This window comes from Barbus barbus (assembly GCF_936440315.1).
Source record: "Barbus barbus genome assembly, chromosome: 26".
Taxonomy (NCBI): domain Eukaryota; kingdom Metazoa; phylum Chordata; class Actinopteri; order Cypriniformes; family Cyprinidae; genus Barbus; species Barbus barbus.
In genome coordinates this window covers 21,204,165-21,227,417 of record NC_136754.1, presented here as the reverse complement: position 1 = coordinate 21,227,417, position 23,253 = coordinate 21,204,165, and the positions used below count along the sequence as shown (strand labels likewise).

Sequence of the window (23,253 nt, the reverse complement as noted above, 5' to 3'; positions counted from 1 at the left end):
CAGTTAATTCTAACATGTACCCTTTCCGTACTGGAAATCCATTGATCTCCCTGACTTCTCTGCTTTTATTGAGTCCTCTTTAAGTGGCTTTTCTCCATCGGACCCGCTGGAGGACAATATCTCTCTGTTAAATACTGTTCTTTTGTCTGGTTTGGACTTATTTGCACCTATGAAATCCCGTTCTGTGGCCTTTGTACGATCTGCTCCCTGGTATAATGTCGAGCTGCTCTCTAGAAAGGCAGCTTGTCGTAAGCTGGAGCGTAGGTGGCGTACCTCTGGCCTGAATGTGCATCACCAAGCTTGGAAAGACCACTTACTCGAATATAAGGCAGATATCGTATCTGTCAGGTCTCAGTATTTTTCTCAGATAATTGACAATAATCAAAATAACTCCAAAAAACTGTTTTGTACCATTAACAAACTGCTCAAAGGTAACAGTTCCTCTAATGTTCCTGCCTCAGATCAGCTTTGTAATAGATTTCTTGATCATTTCAGTTCCAAAATTGCCAATACTCGCAAATTCATTACTTCTGTTGCGTTTGCTCTCAGTATCCCTCATTTTTCTGGCAACTTTCTCTCAAATTTTAGCTCACTTGATCCCTGGGTAATGTGGTTTCACAAATGAAAGCTGCCACTTCCATAGTTGATCCCATACCTACCTGTCTGTTTAAATCATGTTTTGCCTCACTATGCCCGGTCGTCTTGAGTATAATAAATGACTCACTGAGAACGGGTGTTGTGCCTGCTGCACTCAAAATCGCTGCTGTAACACCTATACCAAAAAAGTCCAACGTAGACTGGGTAAACATCAATAATTTTCGTCCCATTTCCAATCTGCCCATTTTGGCTAAAGTGCTTAAGCGAATTGTGGCCTCTCAGTTATTCACTCACCTTACTTTAAACAATCTTTTTGAGCCCCTCCAATCTGGCTTCCGCAAACTGCATGGCGCTGAAACAGCATAAGTTAAATTCACCAATGATCTGTTAATTGCTGTTGACTCTGGCTCCCTGTCAATCCTGATTTTACTCGATCTCAGCGCAGCTTTCGATACTGTAGAGCATTCTCTTTTACTCTCTCGATTGGAAACTGTGTTTGGTGTTACTGACACTGAATTAAACTGGTTCAAGTCTTACCTCAAGTCTTACCTCTCAGACAGACAGACACTTACCTCTCAGGCAGTTTGTGTCACTGGGTGGATGCAGGTCCAATATTGGTTCAGTGCAGTTTTGAGTCCCCTACTTTTTAGCATGTACATTTTTTCCCCTTGGGCAATTTCTAAGATCCCTTGGTCTTAAGTTTAATTTTTACGCAGATGACACTCAGATTTACATTCACTCAAAATCTGGTGATAATTCAGCAGTTGCCTTTCTAGAACATTGCATATCGGAGGTAAAAATATGGATGTCACAATTTTATTTGTCTCAACAGTGACAAGACTGAGGTTATGCTGATTGGTTCAGTCCACCAAATACGTAAAGCTGGCACTTTAACCTTAAAGATGGATGATTCTGTTGTGGAGTTTCAAACAAAATAAAAAAATCTTGGGGTGATATTTGACTCAAACTTAACATTTGTTCCTCATGTCCAGAACACGGTTAAAGTATCATTTTTTTCACCTCAGAAACATTGCAAGATTGCGCCCCATGTTATCTTTCTCTGTGGCCGAAATCAATCAAAAGATCAATACGTTTGTCTTTTCTCGAATCGACTACTGTAATGCTCTGCTCGCTGGGGTCTCTAAATCAACTCTAAACAAATTGCAGTATGTTCAAAACGCAGCTGCCAGAATTGTTTACGCTCTATGGGTGACCGGGCTTTTTCTTCTGTGGCGCCAAAACTCTGGAATTGTCTCCCTACTGAAATTAGACGGGCTGAATCTTTTAGTGTTTTTAAATCTTCTCTTAAAACGTATTTTTCCGGTTAGCATATGTGAATTTTTTAAAAATGTTGTATGTCTTTGTAAAGTGCTTTGAGATGCAACATTTAAAGGTGCTATATAAACTAAAGTTTATAATTATTATTATTATTATTCATACAATTTTATATCTTAATTATTTTGCTCACATATATATTTTTTAATGTTCTCAACATAATGCTATTTTATTTTCCCTTCCCCTTTCTTTTATTATTATAATTTTTATTTATTTTTTTTTAGCTGAGAAGACCTAAAGAACCCAGTCAACCCAGTCTTGTTTGTGGAGAGGTATTCATTCAGAAACACAGAAGACAGAAAGAAGACATTTGCAGTGGTATGTCAGTGTTAGATTTACCCTTTTATCCAACATTCATGCTTATAATTTGCACAGCATTTGTTGTTTCTTAAACTTTGTCTTAAAAACTCCCCATAGCCCCATTAGTAAGAAGAACTGTAAACAAAGTCTTGCATCAGAGTATTAATCTCAAAACTCTGGCCATTTGATAATACCTAGAATATTTATAGGACAGCTTTATCTGCAAGTAATCCTGTAAAACAGAAAGAAAGGAAATATTATTACATTACACGCAACTTGTCGGTTTGATAAAACACGTGACGCATCAAACTAGCATTTCCACTCATGGAAACAGATGAATTACGAGGTGCAGAGAAACAAATCATGTACATTTGGAACATGCACTGATGGGGCCCATTTGAAACAATTTATTAAGAAGCCAATAGATAATTAATTTTCTGACTGTGTGGGACATCCGACTACTTTCCAAAAAGGGGTGAATCTGATTTAAAATATTGCGATAGTGTCAAATGAGACTTTACAGGGGCTGAGGCAATGACTAAAGACAGCAGTAGAGTAAACGCCACAGGATTGTCATATATCAATAGGAATATCATACAAGTGTTAAATTGAAATACTGAATTATTAATAGTCAAGTCAAGTCACTATTATTTGTATAGTGCTTTTAACAACGCAAATTGTGTCAGCAGCTTTACATCAGCTTTACAGTATTTTGACGGGGAAATAGTGTGTCGAAATAGTGTCATTCTCCTCTGACAGACAAAATCAGCAGTTTAAATCTAGGCTGCAGCAGAGTCAGATTGCGCAAAGGACTCATCTGGTTCCTGTGATCTTGTCCCGATGGCCGTCTAGAGACAGTATCTTCACTGGGGATCAGTCTCTGGGGATCATCTATTTGTCCTGGTCTCCACTGACGTTCAGGGCTGTAGAGGTCATCTCTAGGTGCTGATCCACCATCTGATCTGGATACGGTCTGGATCTGGGTGGCTACGGTGACCTCTGAATAAGAAAGAAATAGACAAATATTGGCGTAGATGCCATTCCTCTTACGATGTAACAAGTACTTTGGGTGTTTTGGGAATTGTTCCCGGTTCCGGTTGACCTAATTAATGCAGTCTAACAATCCTTTAACGGATTTGAATTATAGAAATGAGATAGTTTATTATGTGTAAGCCAGGTTAAAGAGATTGGTCTTTAATCTAGAGTTAAACTGACAGAGTGTGTCTGCTTCCCAAGCAGTGTTAGGTAGATTGTTCCAGAGTTTGGGCGCTAAATAAGAAAACGATCTCTCACCCGCAGATGATTTTGATATTCTAGGTATTATCAAATGGCCAGAGTTTTGAGATTAATACTCTGATGCGAGACTTTGTTTACAGTTCTTCTTACTAATGGGGCTATGGGGAGTTTTTAAGACAAAGTTTAAGAAACAACAAATGCTGTGCAAATTATAAGCATGAATGTTGGATAAAAGGGTAAATCTATCACTGACCTACCACTGCAAATGTCTTCTTTCTGTCTTCTGTGTTTCTGAATGAATACCTCTCCACAAACAAGACTGGGTTGACTGGGTTCTTTAGGTCTTCTCAGCTAAAAAAAATGAATAAATAAATAAATAATAATAATAATAAATGAAAGGGGAGATACAATAAAATAGCATTATATTGAGAATGTAAAAACATATATATGTGAGTCAAGTCAAGTCACCTTTATTTACAGTATATAGCGCTTTTAACAATACAGATTGTGTCAAAGCACTTAACAGTGTCAAATTGGAGGACAGAGTGTCAGTAATGTATAATAATAAGATTAAACACTCAATTTTCAGTTAAAGGCATTTCATTATTGAATTCAGTGATGTCATTCTCTAGCTCAGTTTAGTTTAAATAGTACCTGTGAAATCAAATTGATGATAATCGCTAGAAATCAAGTGTCCCCAACTGAGCAAGCCAGAGGCGACAGCTGAAAGGAAGCAAAACTCCCTCTGTGACAGAATGGAGAAAAAAACCTTGGGAGAAACCAGGCTCAGTCGGGGGGGCCAGTTCTCCTCTGGCCAGGATATTGTTTATTTATTGTTTAAATTAAAATTTTAAATGTATTATATTTCTATTTTTATATTGTTGCAATTTCTAACAATAATAGTATTATGTAGTTATAGTATTAGTGAGCAAAATATTTAAAATATAAAATGTTAGAATGAAGTGCAAGATGAAAAAAATACTGATTTAAATGATGGTTTTTGGATTTTACATTAAAATGTATTAAAAGCATGGTAAGTGTTGTGATTACTGTGATATTTGTTGTAAAAGCACATCAAAACTACCATTACAGTGTTAAAACCATAGTAAGTTTGGTGGTTACTGAGCTACTACTATACGTATCGCAGTAAAACTAAAGTTATGGCAGTAAAAACATGATAAGCGTTGTAATTATTGTGCTTTTTACCAAAACTACCACAGCAAAACTACAGTTACCATGGTAAAAGCATGGTAAAGTGTTGTGTTTGTGTTTTAACTTCAAATATCACAGTAAAACCACAGTTACTGTGGTTACCATGATTTTAGTACAAATACAACTTACATCTTTGAACCTGATATGAATAATTAACTGATCAAAGATCACGTCACATGACAGATAACGTTTAGTCACCCAGCAGGTGTTCATTGAGTTAAATGCAATAAAACTTTCTACTAATAATAATAATATTGAATAATAAGGCGCTAATCTGATTAATCAAAAGACAGAATAGACTTTATAACAAACATTTAGGACTACTCACACAACGTCTTGTACACGTAAACTGATGCCAAATATCGCGATGTGTGCTGAATGAGTCTTCTTGAACGTGATTTCATAGCGATAAACATCTCATGTGTATTGATGCTAAAAGTTTCCAATTGAAAGCAATGCAGGTCCGAGTTCGTCGATATAGCGACGCCGAGAGGCACATTTGGTGTCCTCACAGTGACGCTAAAGGCGCTTGACCATGCTTCGGTTTTTGACGCCTAGGGAGTGAGAATGAGTTGCGGCAGATCAAACTCATACATTTTACACCTGTCCTAAACTGATTTTTTTCTGGTCTTCTTTCTTTTACACATTGTCAAGAGTTCTCAATGTCTCTGTGAAACCCTGCCCAATAATTGCAATCTTTGGAGTATCTCCTGTTGATGGTTTATATAATAAGTGTCATGCCGATATGATTGCTTTTGCCTCATTGGTGGCCAGAAGGCGAATACTGTTACATTAGAAATCCTTATGTCCTCCTGCTAATCTTTCTTGGTTGAAGGAAATAATGTACTTTCTACATTTAGAAAGAATTAAACACTCCAATAGAGACTCTGTAAATTAATTTTATAAAATGGGGAATCCTATGCTTTCCTTGAGACCATAACTTCATTATAGACCCCCAACCCTTATTTTATTTATTTATTTATTTTTTCCCTCTCTCCCCTTAGTTTATGTGGGGTAATTTGGGTTGGGCATAGATATGGGTGATGTTCTGGTTATTTACATAATTTTATTCATTTATTGCTATGGATGTAAAAAAGAAAAATAGGCTGTGTTGATTTTCACATATGTCATGTATGTGTTGTTATTTAATAGTCTGCATAATAAATACATGTTCACAAAATGTCCACGTGACACGAGTGGTTCGTAATTTTATGAAGCTACAAGAATACTTTTTGTGAATTCTGAATTCTCACACGGAAGAGAAGAAATAGTTTAATTTTTCTTTTCTTTGCATACAAAAAGCATTCTCGTAGCTTTCTAAAATGAAGGTTGAACCACTGATGTTGCATGGACAATTTTAACAATGTACTACGTTTCTGGGCCTTGGACATGGTAGTTCCATTGCTGTCTGTGCAGGGTCAGAAAGGTTTTGGATTTCATCAAAAATGTCTTAATTTGTGTTCCAAAGATGAATGAAGGTCTTATGGGTTTGGAACGACACGAGAGTGAGTAATTAATGACAGAATTTTCATTTATGGGTGGACTATCCCTTTAAGAACAAATGGGTATCATTCTGGGTATTATTCCTGCTTCTTGCCAGCTGAGGAGCCACAAGATAAACAATTGTAATATCTCCCTAACCAGATGCTAACATTACTACAAATTCTTTAGAGGAACAATATTGCTACAAGGAGGCTGTTAGTCACCCAAGCACCATAGCATTGTTTAAGCGCATTTTCAAACGATTCAGGCCATCTTTCTGTTATATGACTTTAAATTTTGAGAGAAGAGATTTGCTAAAGAGACAATGGTGCTATACAACATAGAGATGTATGGTATGGAAAGCAGTAGCACTAATGTATGCTCTGTTGTGATGGTATTGCAACCTACTGTGAGAAGTGCATCTGAGAAGCTCTTCCATCCAAGATGGTATTTGTTTTTCAACATCATACATTAAAGTCAGTTAAAGTAAAAAATGTTATGTAATTTTTTTTATTGATTACTTTATATTTATTTCAAACAATTCACATTTCTATGCATTGCTTCTAAAAAAAAATCAACCATAAACATTTACCTGTGAAAGTTAGACCTTTGTTTTCACTGTGTTCACCACTGACTTGTGTTTTTTTGCATGCTTTTTTTTTGTGGGTATTTGTGATTGGATGTGGAGCATGATTTTATGAGATGGTGATGGAAACACATTCATTTCTTGTTTATTGTGTGAGTAAAATTAGCTTGTTTTAGAGTAGATGGTTACTGTAGGTGGCTTTAAAATGTACGTTCCCCATCATAAGAAAGAATTACAGATATTGTGAATGCAGGTGAGCTGACAGCTATCAAAAGCATGAACACCTGTGCCCTTTTTATCCTGCCATTTTCAATTAAAGCTTCTCCTGAGCTCCTGAAAAAAAGGAAAGAATCATGTTTCTCACCTCAGAAGGGGCGAGACAGCATCACAGTATCTCCTTCAGACATCTCTCACAGTACACGATTCAGATTCTGCGCTCTGCTGGGAAACATTGAGCATCTTTCATTTTCTCACTCACTCTCTTGTTCTCTAATGACATTTGAGAGACAAAGATGGTTTACGTTAACCGTGCTTTTTGTGTCTGAACAGAGACTGGATGACTTGTGAGAGAACGGAGAGCGAAACAGAGCATGAGACAGCGTGTGAGAGTAAAAGACAGAAAGAGGCTTAATAAGCTGCGTGGAGGGAGATGACGAAAGTGAAAACTGCATTTGCCCTCCAGTAAGAACCAAACACTCTGACAGGTCATTAGATCATAACACTTTTACGTCAAAGTATGATGTGATGAGCGAATACTCCTCCTACGCATTGCACAGATAACGTCACACTCTCACCAACAACACATCATCAGTTTGCATTTGGATTTAGATGTGAATGAAGCTGTAGCTTTTAGTTTATCACACCTAACACCTCTACACCTCTTCAAACTAGGGTCTGCCACGGAGCCACAAGCGGGTGCTAGGGGGTCTGTGTAATATATATACAGTGTATATATGCACACACTGTGAATCAGTGGGCAGCCATTTGTCTGACTCGCTCTCTCTTTCTCTCTCTCTCTCTCTCTATATTAGTGCTGTCAAACGATTAATCGCATACAAAATAAAAGTTTTGTTTACATAATATATGTATGTGTGCTGTGTATATTTATTATGTATATATAAATATACACACATGCATGTATATATTTCAGAAAAATATGTGATGTTTGTATATTAAATATAGATTATATGAATAAAACATGTACAATATTTTCAAAATATATACTGTATATGTGTGTTTATATATACATAATAAATATACACAGAACACACATATATATTATGAGAGAGAGAGAGAGACAAATGGCTGCCCACTGATCTGGGTCTGTGTTCAGACTGTGTGTGCACTTGGATGAGTTAAATGCAGAGCACACATTCCAAGTATGGGACACCATACTTGGCTAATCGTCACTTCACATATATATAATGTAATATATACTATTTAATGTATATAGCATAATTATAACATAAATGCCCATTTTTTTAAATTCATAATTTAATATTATTTATTATTTTATTAGTGCTAATTAGTCTAAAATTATATAGAACTGGATCCTCATATTTGGTGTACATATTTAATGATAACACAAATGGCAAATTGGGGGTCCTCCAAAAAACAAAAAACACTGAAAAACCCTGGGCTGAACCACCATAGCAAGAACAAATTAATAGCAGAAGGTTTAACAATGCAGTCAATGTCCAAAAGAGAAGAAACAATTAATTAGAAATTGACTCCCAGCAGTTCCTCACAAGATCAGCACTTCTCTAGTCAACAAAAGCAAGCCATAATTGGTTTGGAAAAACTTAAGGCACTGATTGACTCTTATAAACAGATGCTGCAATTCATGAATGCATGGCTCGGTCAGGATATTGAAGCTCTATCATGGGGGAAATACATTAAGATCATTGACCACTAGAGACATCAGTCAATCGTCTGAAGTGTTGAAGGTGAACAAGTGTGGTGCATATTAGCACACCCATTACTGAGGTCTTCGACAGACTTTTCTTGCAATCAAATAAAAAAATTATTAAACTATATGAGAGCCATAACAATCAACAAAAGGATCTTCAACCCACATACAGTACAATTCAAAAGTTTGAGATTGATATGAATTTATCTTTTTGAAATAAGTCTCTTATGCTCACCAAACCTGCATGTATTTGACCAAAACTATAGTAGTAATATGTTAAATAATATTACAATTTATGACTGTTTTATATATATATATATATATATATATATATATATATATATAAAACAGTCATAAATTGTAATATTATTTAACACATATATATATATATATTTCTTTTTTAAACTGTAATTTATTTCTTTAATGGAAAAACTGAATTTTCGGTAGCCATTACCCCAGTATTCAGTGTCACATGATCCTTCAGAAACCATTCTAATACGATGATGTCTTATTATTATGCCGAAAATAGATGTGCAAAACAGAAAAGTTAAAAAGAACAGCATTTATTTAAAACAGAAATCTTTTGTTACATTATAAATGTCTTTACTGCTAATTTAATTTTAGTTTAATGCATCTGTTCTGAAAAAGTGCTAATTTCTTTAAAAAAATCGAATTGACCCCAAACTTTTGAACGTCTAGCACTGCAGTCATAATACACCATATTCATGAGTGCGCAGAACAGAAAATTCACAGTGGCTATATTGTATTCTGAATGTATTAATATCTTAAGGCTATTGTTAGGCACAGTGCTCTCGTCATAGCTGTTATTATATGGGATTTTAGTATGGTTGGAGTGCTATATTATCCAACTGGAAGTCAGAACCTGAATTCAAACCTTAATACTAAACTATGCAGCTAAATGTAAAAAACAATAAAATTTACTTTGTAGAGGTAAATACTACTTGCTGGGTTTAGGTCTGCATGGTTCCATTATGCTGTAAAACATTTCACGTTGGTTAAACTTAGAAACAAAAGTTCATCTGCTGCCTTAAAAACGTGAGTTAATTTAAAATACTCTTTGTTTCAACTCAAGAAGTTAAGTTTTACAATTTATTAAACTAACGGTCATTTGTTGTTTCAACTTGATGCTCTGAGTTAAAACACATACCTTTCACACATACAGACTTTTCCGAAAAATTACCGGTAAATTGCCGTAAAGAGATCATGTGTGAACAGGCAATACCAGTAAATTCGTTCCGGAAATTTACCAGTATGAGAAGTTGTAATATTACCACTAAATTGCCGGAATTCTGCTGTGTGTGAACGCAGATGGAAAATTACGGTATGAGCACATACGAGTTCAGAACGCACAGACGTAAGATGTCTACTCCGGGCCAATCATAACATTCTGATGCAAATGATGCATTCATTCCACACTTTCCCATGTCTGTTGTACAGACCTCTGTGTAGCCATTTGTGTACACATAACTATTTTTTTTTCAAGCTACAGGTAGCGCCTCTGCCTTCGGATGCTAGCGACAACATTTTTTTCTCCTGTAGTTCAGTATTTTGGTTTGTAGTCGTCTATTACGATGTTTCTGGGATAAAAGCAGCTGCATGAATGCGAAAGTTTGAAAAAAAAAAACGAAACCATCAACAAAAAGACTGACCGCATATACCCCTCCATGTTTACAAATGCAAGCGCAGCCATTTGGAGCTTAATGATGTCACAGAATTTACCAGTATTTTGGAATGCATGTGTGAATGGTGCTTTTCCAGAAAAAAGGACGAATGTCGATTCCTGTGTGAACAGCACATTTTTTAATTTACCGGTAAAGTCATTCCAGTAATTTTACAGCAATTTGCTGGCATTACTGTGTGAAAGGTGCTTATGTTACATTATCATTTCAAGAAAACTCAAATCAGCTCATAATAAATAGACTTTAACTGTTCTGCTCAAAAATATACAAATTGTATTGAAATACTTTCATACAATGTTGTACAAGCATTAACATTGGTTTGAGAATACCCATTCTTGTTAGGAAAACAAGTTTTAAAAAGCCATTTAAAAAGCCACAAGTGCTTAAACATCCATTTCATCAAAACATCCAAGTTTCTCTAATATTATACAGAACTAGAAGAAAGGTAGGTGAGTGGTATAAAAGAGATATAGAAAATGTAACCGAGGGGGAAAGAAAAAGGCATGAATCGGGGAAAAATGAGGAGTAACAGGCCGTGTAAAGACACAAAATAACTGCTCATCGATTACTTTAAAGATTATATGAATATAAACAGGTACATGTAACTTTTTGACCTTTTGAATGATTTGCAAAATACATGGTCATTGACATTGACGTTGAACAATGCTCATGTAGGAAACTCTTACTAAAAGCATATGAAATTTGTCTGTTTCTAATGAATGCTCAAAAGTTTTTCCTTATAGTAAACGCTTGACCAACATTCAGCATTTGAGAAAAAACAAAAAAAAAACAATAGTCAACTCATTCAATATTTTGTTACATTTGTACTTTATACTTGTACATGATATGTTATTGACATGTTATTGATGACATGTGTAGGCACAATATATTTACTTATAGTGCTGACAGACAAAAAAAAGGACTAAATAATAATAATAAAAATATTGTGATAGTTAAGCGGATTGATTTTTTCCCTACACATACTGCTCTACAATGAATTCAGTATCATCGGTAAATTAACAACGTGTAAACATATTTTCTTACATCACACATCTTGATTATCTCAGAAGTATCCTCTGCAAGGAAGCGTGTAAGCCCAAGGAAGGCAGATTTTCTTCTGTTCCGATTTGTGTCCTACATACAATTATAAACAAGACTGAGTGACTCCAATATATAAATTAGAACTCTTATATTAGTGCAAATTGATCAAATTGAGTTTATTTTTATTCATACCTCTTTATCAAGGGACTGTATAACACTGCTAAGGCTCAACCTCCTGCATGATGATACAGAAAAGAGATGGTGTTCATCCCTCCTGGGGTGGTGCCGCTCTTCTCTCTAGAAATATGGCACGTAGTCTTAGAGTTCGTACTTTACTAACTGGGGGCCAGGTCAGGAAGCAGACAGACTGGCTAAACCGACCGTCTGCTGGCCGCCTCACATCACAGAAGTCAGTTAATTTACAGCACATAGAGACTCTTTCACCTAGATATCATATTATAGAGACTGTGTCTGTTCCCTGAACTAGAAAATACAGAAAACATCCAAACCAAATTAAGAGTAACAATTTAATTGATGTTCAACAAATAAAAAATGTTTACAATACAGAGAAACAATTGATAAAGCTTTTGATTGATTTGATCAATGATCATAACCTAGATTTGCTCTGTTTGACAGAAACCTGGCTAAAACCAGATTAATACATTACTTTAAATGAGTCCACCCCCCTAGATTACTGCTATAAAAATGAGCCACGCTCAAAAGGTAAAGGGGGAGGTGTTGCTACGATTTATAGCAATATTCTCAGTATATCTCAGAGGGCAGGCTATAAGTATAACTCGTTTGAAGTTATCGTGCTGCGTATAACATTATCTAGAGAAACACGTGTTAGTGATAAATCTCCTGTGATGTTTGTACTGGCTACTGTATACAGGCCACCAGGGCACCATACAGACTTTATTAAAGAATTTGCTGATTTTCTATCTGAGTTAGTACTGACTGCAGATAAAGTCTTAATTGTTGGCGATTTTAATATCCATGTCGATAATGAAAAAGATGCATTAGGATCAGCATTCATAGACATTCTCAACTCTATTGGGGTTAGACAATACGTTTCAGGACCTACTCATTGTCGAAATCATACTCTAGATTTAATACTGTCACATGGTATTGATGTTAGTGGTGTTGAAATTCTGCAGCAAAGCGATGATATCTCAGATCATTATCTAGTCTTGTGTAAACTCCATATAGCTAAAACTGTAAATTCTACTCCTTGTTACAAGTATGGTAGAACCATCACTTCTACCACAAAAGACTGCTTTGTAAGTAATCTTCCTGATTTATCTCAATTCCTCAGCATATCCAACAGCGCAGAACAACTTGATGATGTAACAAAAACTATGGACTCTGTCTTGTCTAGCATTTTAGATGCAGTTGCTCCTTTATGCTTAAGGAAGATCAAAGAAAACAGTCCGACTCCGTGGTATAATGAGCACACTCACACCTTAAAGAGAGCAGCCCGGAAAATGGAGCGCAGATGGAGGAAAACAAAACTAGAGGCATTTTGTATAGCCTGGCGGGAAAATACACTATCCTACAGAAAAGCATTAAAAACTGCTAGATCTGATTACTTTTCATCTCTTCTAGAAGAAAACAAACATAACCCCCGGTATTTATTCAATACAGTCACTAAATTAACTAAAAATAAAGCATCAACAGGTGTTGGCTTTTCCCAAAAGCACAGCAGTAATGACTTTATGAACTACTTTACTTCCAAGATCAATTCTATCAGAGATACAATTGTAACCATGCAGCCATCAGCTACAATATCGCATCAGATAGATAGATCAGATAGATCCCCTGAGGAACAATTTCACTCATTCTCTAGTATAGGAGAGGAAGAATTGTATAAATTTGTTAAATCATCTAAACCCTATTCCATCTAAACTACTAAAAGAGCTGCTTCCAGAAGTCCTCTTTTGGCTATTATTAATTCATCACTGTCATTAGGATATGTCCCCAAAACCTTCAAATTGGCTGTTAGTAAGCCTCTCATTAAAAAAACACAACTTGACCCCAAAGATCTAGTTAATTACAGACCGATCTCAAATCTCCCTTTTCTGTCAAAGATACTAGAAAAGGTAGTATCCTCACAATTATATTCCTTCTTAGAGAAAAATAGTATTTGTGAGGAATTCCAGTCAGGATTTAGACCGTATCATAGTACTGAGACTGCTCTCATTAGAGTTACAAATGACCTGCTTCTATCATCTGATCGTCGTTGTATCTCTTTATTAGTTCTACTGGATCTTAGCGCTGCGTTCAACACTATCGACCACAACATTCTTTTAAATAGACTAGAACACTTTGTTGGCATTGGTGTTAGTTTTTACTGTTATGCTGATGATACTCAGCTCTATATTTCTTCGCGGCCCAGTGAAACACACCAAATTGAGAAACTAACGGAATGCATAGTCGATATAAAAAACTGGATGACGAGCACCTTCTTGCTGCTAAATTCTGAAAAAACAGAGGTGTTAATTATCAGACCTAAAAACCCCACATGTAATAACCTAGAACACTATCTAACACTTGACGGCTGCTCTGTCAATTCTTCTTCATCAGTTAGGAACCTAGGTGTGCTGTTTGATAGCAATCTTTCATTCGAAAGCCATGTTTCTAGCATCTGTAAAACTGCATTTTTCCATCTGAAAAACAAATCTACATTGCGACCTATGCTCTCAACGTCAAATGCAGAAATACTAATTCATGCGTTTATGACCTCAAGGTTAGACTATTGTAATGCTTTATTGGGTGGTTGTTCTGCACGCTTGATCAACAAATTACAGTTGGTCCAAAATGCAGCAGCTAGAGTCCTTACTAGAACCAGGAAGTACGAACATATTAGCCCGGTTCTGTCAACACTGCATTGGCTTCCCATCAAACATCGTACAGATTTTAAAATCTTGTTAATTACTTATAAAGCCCTGAATTGCTTAGCTCCTCCGTACTTGAGCGAGCTCTTATCACATTATAGTCCTCCACGTCTGCTGCGTTCTGAAAACTCTGGCCATTTGATAATACCTAGAATATCAAAATCGACTGCGGGCGGCAGATCCTTTTCCTATTTAGCACCCAAACTCTGGAACAATCTACCTAATACTGTTCGGGAGGCAGACACACTCTGTCAGTTTAAATCTAGATTAAAGACACATTTCTTTAACCTGGCTTACACATAACACACTAATACACTTCTATTATTCAAATCGTTAAAGGATTGTTAGGCTGCATTAATTAGATCAACCGGAACCGGGAACACTCCCCATAACACATGATGTACTCGTTACATCATAAGAAGAATGGCATCTACGCTAATATTTGTCTGTTTCTATTCTGTTTCTCAGTCCGTATCCGGATCAGATGGTGGATCGGTGCCGGGAGATGATGTATGTGGCCCTAATCGTCGGCGGAGGCCAGACACCTGGATGAGCCCCGGAGACATATCCCCAGTGAGGACCCCGCCACTTAGACAGCCATCGGGAAAGACCACTGGAATCAGTTGAGCCCTTACAATCTGACTTTCCTGCAGTTGGCATTGAACTGCTGGTTCGTTTGGCCAGAGGAGAACTGGCCCCCGACTGAGCCTGGTTTCTCCCAAGGTTTTTTTCTCCATTCTGTCACCAATGGAGTTTTGGTTCCTTGCCGCTGTCGCCTCTGGCTTGCTTAGTTGGGGACACTTCATTTCAAGTGATATCGTCGACCTGATTGCAAAGACACTATTTAAACTGAACTGAGCTGGATGATGACATCACTGAATTCAACAATGAAATGCCTTTAACTGAAAATCTTTTTTTAATTTTACATTATTGACACACTATTTTCCTTTTTTGATATTGTGCAGTTGCTTTGTCACAATTTACATTGTTAAAAGCGCTATATAAATAAAGGTGACTTGACAGCTGCTTCGTACAGCTCTTAAAGACACCAAGGCATCTAGTCCATCCAAGAATGACTGCAGTTGATCGGTGGTGACTACTCTATTGAACTCTTAGTCTATATTGCTTCTTCTGATATGCTACTGCGTTTTTTCCCACACAGTTGCAGCTGTTGATTCCTCTTCAAAGTTATTATTGCTGGTACTGATACCTGTAGTTATCTTTTCCTCCTCAAAGTTATTGTCACCTCAAGATATAAGGTGTCACCCTACAGAGTTTTCCTGAGTCAGTCAAGCTGTGTGAAGGACATTCATTTGTCAATAAGGTAATTATGAACTTGCTTTTTTTTTTAAACAGCTTTATTCTTCTTGATTTTATTACTTGTCATGACCTCTTTATGCGACCTCTTTAATCATCAATGTTATAAGATGGCATGTGATTTACATGTGATTACTTTTCATCAGTACTTGCTACCCACCACTAGTCTCTGTGGCTCCATTTTTCCTTCTGTCTTATGTGTCTGTTTCAGATTAGCATCTCGCTCAAAAATTACTAAAGAGTTTCGATAATTTTCCTATTTAAAGCTTAGAAAATCGCTTTTCATTTTCCGTTGGTCTTAGTGCACTATGTAACTACAGAAGAGTCAAGTTATAAATAGGAAAATTATCGAAAATCTTTAGTCATTTTTGATGACCAAATGCTAATGGTCTAATCCGATTCAATGATCTATGCTAAACTAAGCTAAAAGTGCTACCGCCAGACACGGAGATCGGCTGAATGGATTCAAAAATGGTAAAACTCAACTGTTTATCTCTAGGGGAGTTGTAAAATGAGCCTACTTCCCAAAAAAGTGGAGTGTTCCTTTAAAATCAGCTTCTTGAAAACTGTAGGGTGACACCTTATATCTTGAGGTGACAATAACTTTGAGAAGGAATCAACAGCTGTAACTGTATGAAAAGCAGTAGCATATCAGTAGAAGCAATATAGATTAAGCATATGAAATTGTACAATACAAAAATGAATAGACCAGAAACGTTTAAAAGTACAAAACTAAAATATAAGCATTGATAACCGAAGTGAAATATTAAGCTATTTGAGGCTCCAGTAAACTAAAATTAGCGAAGGAAAAATCTGTCTTTACATTGCCCCAGTCAAGTGAGTCTTCATCTCTGGAATTGAATGTTCGTCTATTTCTGCAATTACAGTACAAATGTGTGGCGCAGCCAAAAAGCTGAGAAAGATGCTTTTTGGAAGCTTAATGTATCTCAACTCCACAAACTCTCTCTCTCTCACACACACACACACACACACACACACACACACACACACAGCTTGACATACATGCTCAGGGTAAGTACTGTAATCCTACTGTATGTGTACAGTATGTACAGTGAGTACTACTTTTCAGTTGGCTCGTTTGGGGCAAAATTTCTTTTCATTTTTGATACATTTGTATTTTAAAATACATAAATATTTTTATTTAATTAGAATTAATTTGTCTTTCATCAGATTTACCAGATGTTCTCATTTCTATGTGTGCTGGTCAATTATGAACAATTAAATTGAAAAATTGAACTGCTAGCAAAAACTTGTGTGCTGCAAATATTTGAGTTGTTCCTCCCCTTTGCGTGGCCCCTCCCGTAATCTCACTCCAAACTTTCTCTATAACTTAACAGCCATGATAACAATAAGTGAAGACTTCAGGTTGAAGACCAACTAAAATATAAGCACTGTGAACTGCAGTGATATAACTATTTTAGTGTTTGAGGCTCTGGAAAATATTGAATTAAGGAGGAAAAACTTGTGGCGTCATTCACGGATCATGCACAGTCAAATTTGCTAACACGCAATAAATCGCTACATTATGCATTTATCATTACAAATAAAAAATAAAAAACTCACCTTCCTCGCATTCTTTATGTTCCTCGACAGGAATTTGTGACAGAGTGAAAAATATATGCCTGTATAATATTTCAATAATTAGATCGAAAAGTTAATAAATCGGTAAAATATGAAAGTATTCTATAGTCAGGATATGTTGAATGTGTTTAAAAATGTTTATAAAATGCAGATAAGTTATCTAAATAATAATTTTGGTTAATCGATGATCAAGTCGTTTGGCACAATAAGGTGTGCAATCTATTAGTTAGGCCTTGCTGAACACTAGGGGAGAGCTCGCGGTATTTCTCCATTACACATAAAGTCTGCGGTGGAGAAACATCGTTGAGTCAATGTGCTTAATCTTCTCCCCTTTTTCAGGGGTATAACAAATCCTTGTAAGGTCTCCAGGCAGCTGCATTAACTCAAAATGGCGATTCTGTTTTTCACGGTCTCCGTGTATCGCCCCTCCCCAACATATAACTTACAGACATGAGTTAAATTAACTTTTACAAGCCAGCCAAAACTCAGTAGTCAAGACAACATATTACTTTACATTTAATTTTCAAGAACGTATAAACTTTAGTTCAATATCCAAAACTTAAGATGACAAATGGAGTTAAAGAGGAAAAATAAGTTCATAGGCTATAACTTAATTGGGCTATGGTGTTTTACAGTTTGCAGAAGAAAGAAATCATAAATAGCCATGCAGTATATGAAATATTTATGGTTTTATTTCATGTCAATTTCCTTTCTATATTAGAAGGAAATTGCTATACAGAAATATGACATCAGAGGTCACGTTAATTTCAACCATGTTGCTCTGAGCAGCAAAATTGTAGACAAAGTCTTAATGCAACCAGACTCAGCTGCGTGATATTTCTATAGCAACAGCTAATCTTGTAATTTGTTGAAACGTGCTTCATTAATGTAACTGATTTTCTATTGACATATCATTGATTAAGTGTGTAATCGCCCCTTTCGTTTTTCTGTCCCAAGGGCTGTCATCACAACAAGAGAGTAACTGAAATGATAAGGAGCAATAACAATTCACTTGACTTGGACTGTTTAATGAATGAAAGATTTATTTTGATCTTACAAATCACACAAAACCTGTCCATGTGTATGTATACACATATGTTTATGCATATGTACACTATCAGTCAAAAGTTTGGAATACTTACCATTTTAAAATACATGTAGCTTTTAAAAAGAAGACTTGTATGCTCAGCGAGGCTGCATTTGTTTGATCAAAATATTATATTATATTGTATACTAGTGGCAAAAACTGTTTTAACCATTATTAATAACTGAACACCAAATCAACATATTTGAATGTTTTTTGAAGGATCACTGAAAACTGGAGTAATGGCTTCTAAAAAAGAGGAATAAATTACATTTCAAAATTAAATAATGAATTTGTACTAAATGGGAAATGGAATGTGAAATATTTATGTGCCACTGTTTGTTCTATTAATGATCCTCCATAGACATTTACAGTATGTGTTTGCTCATAAAATAGATATCTTGATATATACTCGCCACGCACACCCACACCTTCCCTCTGTGTGTGATGTGGGCGAGTGAGCGTTGGTGTCTATAGCTATAGGTTATTGTGAGAAAATATGAAAGGCTAAGTGACATGGTTTCCCGTGGTACCGGCCACTCACACACTACTGCTGCCTGCATCAGGGCACAATCTGCTTACACATAGTAACATCACTCTTGAACTCCCTCGGGATGATGAATTCTTTCATTACCTCAAATTAGACCTCCAGCACTGGGTTCGCAGCTGCTATCAGATACCTGTGGTGGACAGGGGGAGAGCTTTAATGAGATCCTGTGTTGAGAAAGGCTCTGCTGTCATCTTATACACTCCCATAAGTACAGCAGTATAGCTTCGTATAGATTCCTGCAGATTCATAACCATCCCTGTGCCTAAATACTCCCACATGGATTAGGAGATGGATGCATGGATTTTGCCAGTCCAAACACAGAGATCAATACCTCTCTGTTGCCTAGCTCTGGATATGATGTGTGTGTGTGTGTGTGTGTGTGTGTGTGTGTGTGCATGTTTATGTGGTTTATGAGGACACAAATTTGTATAATGACATGGGTATGACAGAGGTATTACAATATGAAGGTGGTTTATGAGGACACTGCCTATGTCCCCGTAATTCAAAAGGCTTAAAAAACATACTAAATGCTGTTTTTTTGAAAATCTAAAAATGCACAAAGTCTCCTGTGAGGGCTAAGTTTAGGTGTAGGGTTGGTGTAGGGCAATAGCACACACAGTTTGTTCAGTATAAAAACCATTACGCCTATGGAGAGTCCCCATAAACCACAAAAACCAACGTGTGTGTGTGTGTGTGTGTGAGAGAGAGAGAGAGAGTGAGAGAGAGAGAAAGGGACTTTTTTCATCTTAATAAAAATTGCAACCAATTTGCAAAAATACATCACAATCATTGATTATGTGAGAAGACTTAAGTGACTAACAAAAATCCTTGATATAAACAATTCTCTCTATAGTAAACATTTCCTGTATTTACATGCAGGTGCAGCAGTTAACCATAAGAATACTGGCCTTGTCAGAGAGCTATACAAGAGATTCATATTGTTGTTTAAGACTTTCCAAGACAAGGGGAAACAATAGAGGTGAGAGAATTTTTTTTTTTTTGTCAGCAAACGTTCAAATGCTCTTAGCATCTAAATCAGTTGATGTTATTCAAGTCAAATATTATTTAATATGACAAAATCAGCCTGTCATTTTAAGGGTCTGATCAGCAAGAAACAGTGGCTGCATGGTTACATAAACTGCTTAGACTTACAAGTTAAAAAGGTTTTTTATTTATTTATTTTTTTACCCCTAAGACATTTCATTCAAGACATATAAAGATAGATTGGTCTAATTTGAATTCGAAGAGACTGCATGATTAGCCCTAACTAATTGCTAGTTGGTAAAATTCATAAAACATGCCCATGTTTATGCAACTGAACCCTGATCCTTAAGGGGATAGTTCACTCAAATAAGAAAAAAAAAAGGCAGAGGCTATTTGCACTGTGTAAATAGCGATAGAGGCTATTTACATTAAGTGCAAATAGCAATTAGAGTGAAAATAGCATATTTTCTTAGTGATATATGCTATTTACACTAACTGCAAATAGCGATGGATTCTATTTACACTAAGTGAAAATAGCAGTATTTTTTAGTGATATGCTATTTACACTAAGTGCAAATAGCTATAGATTATATTAACATATGTTAAAACAGCAGGATTTTCTGCTATTTATGCTACTTATTGCAAATAGTGGCAATTATATACACCTCAGTATTGTAAAACATTATAAAACAGTATGCAATAATAACTTATTGAGTGTAAAATTAATTTTAATTCATATTATTAAATGGATGCCACCTTATTGAGACAAAAGCCCTCCCTACACCTACCCTAACCCTACCCGATAGTTTATTTTCAACTTTCTTTATTTTTATTAAAAAGAAATGCTTTTCTGATGTGATATGACATTTGAAAAGGGAGAAAACAAGTTTGCCAAAAAGCGAAAAGCGTCAAAAGTGTCACACGCTGCGGCACTGGAGCTGACGATAGACATCCGTCTTTTGTAATCTTGACTATCCCAATCTCACGTTGTTCGGCGGAGTTAGTGTAGCCTAAATAGCTTCTGCCAACAAGGCGGTCTATTTGCACTTGCTGTAAATAGACACTCCGAAAAAGGCAACCTGTATGACTGAATTTCTTCTGAAGAACAACACAAACGAATATCTTTTATTTAACTTTTAAATAGAAACTGTTTAATCTCCCAATGCAAAAGACTCTGAAGATGAACAAGAACACCACTATCACCATTAAAAGGAGTATTCGTCTTTTCAGCGATACGCTCTGTTATTGAGCCATTCACATGAAACAAACATGGTGATGTAATCAAGTCACAGCATTATTGTTATTATTTGCGTTTCATACATTTGGGCATAGTGAGCAATAGGCTAGAGAAAGATATTGGTCTGCAAAATAATGCAGTTAAACATGCAACACATTTGCCTCAAAGAATTGAACTTGCTATAAGCCACACACCTGCGTTTACTCTTAGTTATTTCTAGCTGCATGTGATTGCCGGTGACGTCACTCTTTAAAGCTGACATCACACAGTGGGTAGAGGATCTGTGGGTTTCTATAAAAGCAGTGACACCTGTTAGTCCAATCAAGGCCACAAAGAGATGCGCGTAAACTTAGAGGTAAACCGCGAGTCCGTTTATTATTTATTGAACCCAAGCACTAATGGAAAAGCGAAGTGTAGACTTTCAGTTTGTGGAAGCACTCGTACTTGTCAACCTATCAGACATGAATGATTTACTGCTGAACGTGGGTCTGAATGTGTCAGATGCCAACAGCTCGTCTCGTGCCTTGAGTCTGGACTATCGCTCTCTCATCACTTCGGCCACTATGTTTGGCGTCGGGGTCCTCGGAAACCTTGTGGCGATCGTGGTGCTTTGCATCTCCAAAAAAGAGCAGAAGGAGACCACCTTTTACACTCTGGTGTGTGGGATGGCTATCACGGACTTGCTGGGCACCTGTTTCACCAGTCCGGTGGTCATCGCTACATACATCGCGGGCAGGTGGCCAGGCGGAGCACTCCTGTGCCATTTCTTCTCCTTCTCTATGCTGTTCTTCGGTTCGGCTGGCATGTCTATTCTGTGCGCAATGTCTGTGGAGAGATATCTGGCCATAAACCACGCGTACTTCTACTCGCAGCATGTGGACCGGGCTATGGCTCGGTTCGCGCTGATGGCGGCGTACCTGGCCAATATCGTGCTGTGCATCTTGCCCAGTTTTGGTTTCGGAAAACACACGAGACACTTTCCCGGAACTTGGTGCTTCTTGGACTGGCGCGCCATGGACTCCGTCGGCGCCTCTTACACGTTTCTGTACGGAGGTTTCATGCTGCTGTTGATCGCCGTTACCGTCCTGTGTAATTTCGCCGTGTGTCGTTCACTGGTCGGGATGAGTAAGATGAGTCGCATGGTCAGGGCAGAGGTATCCGGACACTCAGGCTCCAGGCGCAGATTCAGATTAACATCTGCAGCGGAGATCCAGATGTTCTGGCTGTTAATTTTCATGACCATGGTGTTCCTGATATGCTCCATCCCTTTAGTGGTGAGTTATTCTGTCCTATAGTGGACAGTGTTCATATTATTTGTTCTTGTGCAAGCCCGTCATAACGCAACACGAAAAGCTGCTTATCTCACAACCGTGGCAATTATTTCGGCATCAGCCCACTACATTAGCTCCATTTTTTAAATCTAGAAATTGTGTTTTCAAGGTGCAAGGAAAATAGTTTAATGATTTTCATTTAATCGTTACATGACATGTAGGTTATACATATACAGTACATGTATAGTGTGTAATATGGACACTGTGGATGTGATCATTTCTAATTGTAATGGCCTTGATTTTTTTTTTTTCAACTTAACAGGTGCGCATCTTTGTCAACCAGCTGTACGATCCGGCTTACATATCATCAGGCAAAAGTCCAGACTATCGCAGTGATCTCCTGGCCATCAGATTCGCCTCCTTCAACCCTATCCTGGATCCATGGGTGTATATTCTGTGCAGGAAAAACCTATTAACCAAGGGTTGCACACGACTCAAGCGTACTATTGGACTGAGGAAAGGGGATCATAGTCGTGTTTTGGGTTGGATGGACGGTCAGCACTCACCTCCGTCATTTGCTCAAAGCAATTGCACAAGTTACGCGTCGTTGCGCACAGCCATCTGTAGAAACGACGTGGGTAAACAGACCAGCATGAACACTAAATCTTATGTGGATTTAACCCTTCGCCAGGCATGGGACTTTGATACAGCTCTGGCTGAGTTTCATCCCTTCAGTGTCGAGCAGAACGCTGTCATGGGGTTTGATGACGATGAAGGAGCATCAAGCCCCAAACTCCTTGTCAAGACTGTTGTGGCGCTACCAGCCGCTCAAATATTCGAAAATAATGCTGAAATAGTAACCTGCACTTTCAGTACACCTAGTTCATGTGTATCAGAAAAGTGCCTGAGACAATGA

General features: G+C 37.0%; 1 protein-coding gene across 1 annotated transcript; it reads left to right on the top strand.

Annotated features, from left to right (window-relative positions):
* Positions 1-21,464: 21,464 nt before the first annotated feature.
* On the top strand, positions 21,465-23,253 carry LOC306846491 (prostaglandin E2 receptor EP4 subtype-like; the record flags this gene model as incomplete). Its single annotated transcript, XM_079379925.1, has 2 exons — positions 21,465-22,340; positions 22,660-23,253. The coding sequence occupies 2 exons, from the start codon at positions 21,465-21,467 to the stop codon at positions 23,251-23,253; spliced, it is 1,470 nt and encodes a 489-aa protein (XP_079236051.1).